The following is a 4,107-nucleotide window of genomic DNA, read 5'->3' as shown; positions in this document are numbered from 1 at the left end:
ACAGTCATTTGAATTTAGAGGAACCTCACATGTTTTTTCTTTCATCTTGCTTAGAGAACTATCTGCCTCCAAGTCCAAATTATTTATGGCTTTCTCCAAATCATCAAGAAGTTCTTTCGAAACTGAACATTTCAAAGCGATGGATGTTGCCTTTCGAGAGATACGTGCAGCATGTGTTTTCAAAGTTTCCTTCTCACTTCCTTGTTTATCAATATTAAATCCTTTTTTCGCATATTTTGTCCACCTGTTGAGTAGATATTGAGATGGCATAGTGAAAACTTCATTCATATTGAAGACTCTAAGGGCATGCTTGCACAATATACCTATAAGATGTGGATGCCATTTTTTCAGATGTTTGTATAAAAAAATTATAATGCGATTTAAAGTGTGCATACATACCAATGGACTCGTACTAAACTGAACACAAGCATCACAACTCGTCCTAGTAGTGTCTAGTGATGACTTAGTCTATCGTTGTCCTTGGTTACTACAAACTATATATTTCTAGTATATAGTTCCATCGACTCGGTGCTTTGCTTGGCTCTTTCTAATACTGAACCCAATCTTCCCGGCATAGGTGTTGTACATATCATACGCTTTCTGCTTTGAATCAAAAGCCATTCCAACTTGAGGCAAGATCAAAGTTTGTGCAACTTTATCATTGGCCTGTTGTACGATAAATGAGTTATATTACCACAGTATGAGATATTCTGTTTTCCATCGAATTTGCTATTAAATTATCGTTACCTGATTTGGTGCTTTATCTGCCATCTCTTCAGGTACTATGCGACAGAGTGTGTTGTCATCACCATTAGCGTTGGCATCGATAGCGCCGGCAACATCTTCTTCCATGGTCATAAACTCGGAGATCTGTGCAAGATGATCATGCACGATATGATCACACATCGGTACGTATAAGCCACACATCAGTATTTGCGATGAGGGCATGTAAGACGATCACTCACGATCATGCATGCATGTACTGATGAAAAAGCATGAGTCAATTAGCTAGGCAATGTACCTGCGTTCTCTGCTTGCCATCGGCTCCACGATCCCCAACGATTACATCGTGTTCATGTGAAGATTGTCCTGCCATGTCGTGCGCTACGGCAGGCAAAGGCTGCACCAGATCAGACGACGGCACCAGAAGCCCGGCGGCGCCTGTGCTCTTCTGCTGGACTCCTCGTCCTGCCATGTAGCGAATCTGTTTTGCTCTAATCGTCCGCCTCTAATCACGCCCTACCCAATGTAATCCTGAGCCGCGCAAGTCGAGCTGAGGGAGAACGACCTGAGTCGAGCCGTGCAGGATGCGGACTCGCTTGTGTGGGCCGGCCGTCGGATGAGCGCCTCATCCACGCGTCATGCATCCGCATCGGGGCTGCACGGACTGCTGTTTGCATCTGGTTTGCACCAGATTTTTTTTTCCAAAAAAAGAGTGCTAACTCAGTGCGATGGATCCTGCATGCATTCCACGTTTCATTACGTACTCTCTTTCTATTGTTATCCTCTCTACCCAAGTCACCAACTCACCACCATTGCTTTCTACATCGCCTCTCGTTTGGGAAGACAACTTCCACACTCCCAGCCATAGCGGCATACACGGATGCATCTAGCGCACCCACCGCAGCACCGCTACGGCGCTCCCTCATCTCGATCCCCCGACGGAGACCTGGACCGAGGAGGTGACCGTCGCCGGCGCATCCCCGGCTTCCCCGCACGAGTGCCGACTGCGCCCGTGCATCTCCCGACTCGGCTGTATTCTCTTGTCCCTCCACAGATCCACTCCCGAAGATGCTTGCCTTCTGTTGCTGAAGATACGTGCTGGTTGGTGCTGCTAATGCATTCTTGATGTTCTTGTGTACCTGTATAGTGTGTCCGTGGATCCGGCCGCGTAGATCGAGCAGCCATCGCCCCCTCCTTCTCCTCATCGCCCAAAACAGGTGACACCGTGCCGGCGGCAGCCTGCGGCACTGTGAGTAGGGAGATGGAGATATTAATCTATTTTTTCTTGCAATTGTTTTCTGGGATTTTTTTCTCCAATACTTCGAACTTTTCTAGATGAGATCGCACGTTTGTACAAAAACCCCTCTCATAACTTGTAATTTACATTTAGGTCCACAGGACGGTTTTTCACCATCGATACGTCATCTAACGGCTGTGGATAGGTGCGTATACGTGGCACTTTCTACAACCAAGAATCAGGAGGAGAGCTCCACAAGAGATGCCATGTGGCCCAATTAGAAGCCTGGGATCTGACCCTGAAATCGGTTTATAAGATAGGAGAAATCTAGGGGGACAGCTAACGCGCTGTTAACAGTGAAATTTGGTAAGCCCGGAGTAGTCATCGGCTTAGAGTCAGCATCGGCTTTGAAGTCCTGAAATTAGCCGATGAGATTTGTCAAGTCGTCAGTTGTCGGATTCTTGCTATATTCGGTTAAGGAAATTGATCTACTAAAGGAATCTTATCCAGAAGAGACCGAGTTCAAAGAGAATGCGGCATGGCAAGTTATCCATTAATTAGGAATAGTTTGTTAGTTTCCTTTTATCTTTAGGAAAGTGTGTTTAGTGTCCGATAAGGACTTTATCTTTTCCTTTTATCTTTAGGAAAGTTTCTTTCTTGTCTGATAAGGACTTGTATCAACCCATGGGTATAAATATGTACACCCAGGGTCTATGTAATCTATCTTCACGATCAATATAATTCGGCGCATCGCCACCTTTTACCTTTTTTACTTTATTTTATCGTCCAGCGTGACTTGGCACCTGACGCGGGGCTGCATCGGTGTTCGATCTCCGGCTAAGGGGTAAGTCCAATGTTCCGCCGGCCCAGACAATTGTATCGTTTACGTCGGCGTTGTTCAAGGCTGCATCAGTACATTCGACCTCTTCGATTGCTCTGGTTTGGATCCTATATTTGCCTAACTATTTATCATATGTCTCTGTTAATCTAGTCTTAGCATATCAGTTTAGCTCTATCAACTGCTTCTCATTTTAGGGTTTCTGCCGGTATCGGCTAAATTGCGTTGCTAGATTAGATTAGCTTAGACATCTACCACCCTGAAAACTCAGTCAACGGCTTGATTGTCTAGATATTATGTTTCTTTTCATACTTAGTGCTGCATCAGTTAAGTTTGATCTACTAAGTCGTGCTTAGAACCATAATCTCTAGCCTGCTTCTTGATTGCCAATAAGGGTTTCATCGGAGTTTCAGCCGGTGAGTTATCTGGACGTTGCATCGGCTCATGAGGATTGCATATACATATAAGTTGGATTTAGCCGATGACAACAAATGTTTCACTGTTTAATCTAATCTTGTGGATTTCATGACATTGGACCTTCAGCCGATGTGTGCTTTAACCTTCGGATCGATGCTTATTTATCATATCACTATTTACCGATTGGTTTATACTGGATTATATTGTTATTTTATTACATCATCATCAACCGATTGCCTTTATATCATCATCTACATTGGATATATAGCCGATTGCTTAAACTCTATTGCTATCGGCTGGTATCGGCATCGGAGAGAGATAGGTGGAACTGAGGAAGAGAAGAGGGAGGAGAGAGATGACGTGGCATCCTGACATGTGGGGCCCACGTGGGTCCCACACTGATTCAGCCACCACGTAGGACAAAACCGGGGTCAAAACCACCGAAGGATCTATTGTAACCGGTTTTGATTAGTTAAGGGACGCCGGTTATCTGGTTTTGCGGTTGGGGGACGATTTTGTAACTCGATGACAAGTTGAGGGACCTTCGGTGTACTTTTTGCTTCAATTGCTGCATGGATTGGGACACCAGGGCCCAAGGATTAATGGGCTGAAATTAATTTTCCCTCAAGGTAATAGTAATATGGGCCAAATAGGGTGGCCTGGTCGAAACCTTGGCCCAAGCTTGAGTCAATCCCCTATAAACAACACATTCTAGCAACTCTAAAATCTCGTTTAATTAATGGGTTTTATGGGATCCTTGGAATTCCTTGTCAGAAAGCTCAAACAACATAAATTAACCACTTCAGAAATATAGGCATCTCTTACCATAGATAGATGCCAGGCTATAACTCATGCACGACGAATTATTAGTCTTATATATAAAAAATAAACA

The 4,107-nt window shown here is 44.4% G+C and overlaps 1 protein-coding gene and 1 long non-coding RNA gene across 2 annotated transcripts; one reads left to right on the top strand and one right to left on the bottom strand.

Moving 5' to 3' along the window:
• Nucleotides 1-269: 269 nt before the first annotated feature.
• LOC107280611 (uncharacterized) lies at nucleotides 270-1,207 on the bottom strand. The gene is made up of 3 exons (XM_015779268.3): nucleotides 1,022-1,207; nucleotides 748-870; nucleotides 270-666 (listed from the first exon to the last, which is right to left on the bottom strand). The coding sequence occupies exons 1-3, from the start codon at nucleotides 1,193-1,195 to the stop codon at nucleotides 505-507; spliced, it is 459 nt and encodes a 152-aa protein (XP_015634754.1). The 5' UTR covers nucleotides 1,196-1,207; the 3' UTR covers nucleotides 270-504.
• Nucleotides 1,208-1,547: 340 nt separating this feature from the next.
• LOC136356292 (uncharacterized) lies at nucleotides 1,548-2,725 on the top strand. The gene is made up of 3 exons (XR_010741006.1): nucleotides 1,548-1,755; nucleotides 1,871-1,972; nucleotides 2,114-2,725. It is a non-coding gene; the product is annotated as an uncharacterized lncRNA (long non-coding RNA).
• The last annotated feature ends 1,382 nt before the right edge of the window (nucleotides 2,726-4,107 follow it).

The sequence above is a fragment of the Oryza sativa genome, chromosome 4, assembly GCF_034140825.1.
Source record: "Oryza sativa Japonica Group chromosome 4, ASM3414082v1".
Taxonomy (NCBI): Eukaryota; Viridiplantae; Streptophyta; class Magnoliopsida; order Poales; family Poaceae; genus Oryza; species Oryza sativa.
Note: the sequence above shows the minus strand (reverse complement) of the source record. Positions and strands in the feature narration are given on the sequence as shown.

Coding starts and splice junctions, on each gene's coding strand:
- LOC107280611 (XM_015779268.3), bottom strand. CDS start 1,195: ATGGCAGGACGAGGAGTCCAGCAGAAGAGCACAGGCGCCGCCGGGCTT. Junction 871..1,021: donor ATGGCAAGCAGAGAACGCAG/GTACATTGCCTA, acceptor CATCTTGCACAG/ATCTCCGAGTTTATGACCAT. Junction 667..747: donor CAGATAAAGCACCAAATCAG/GTAACGATAATT, acceptor ATCGTACAACAG/GCCAATGATAAAGTTGCACA.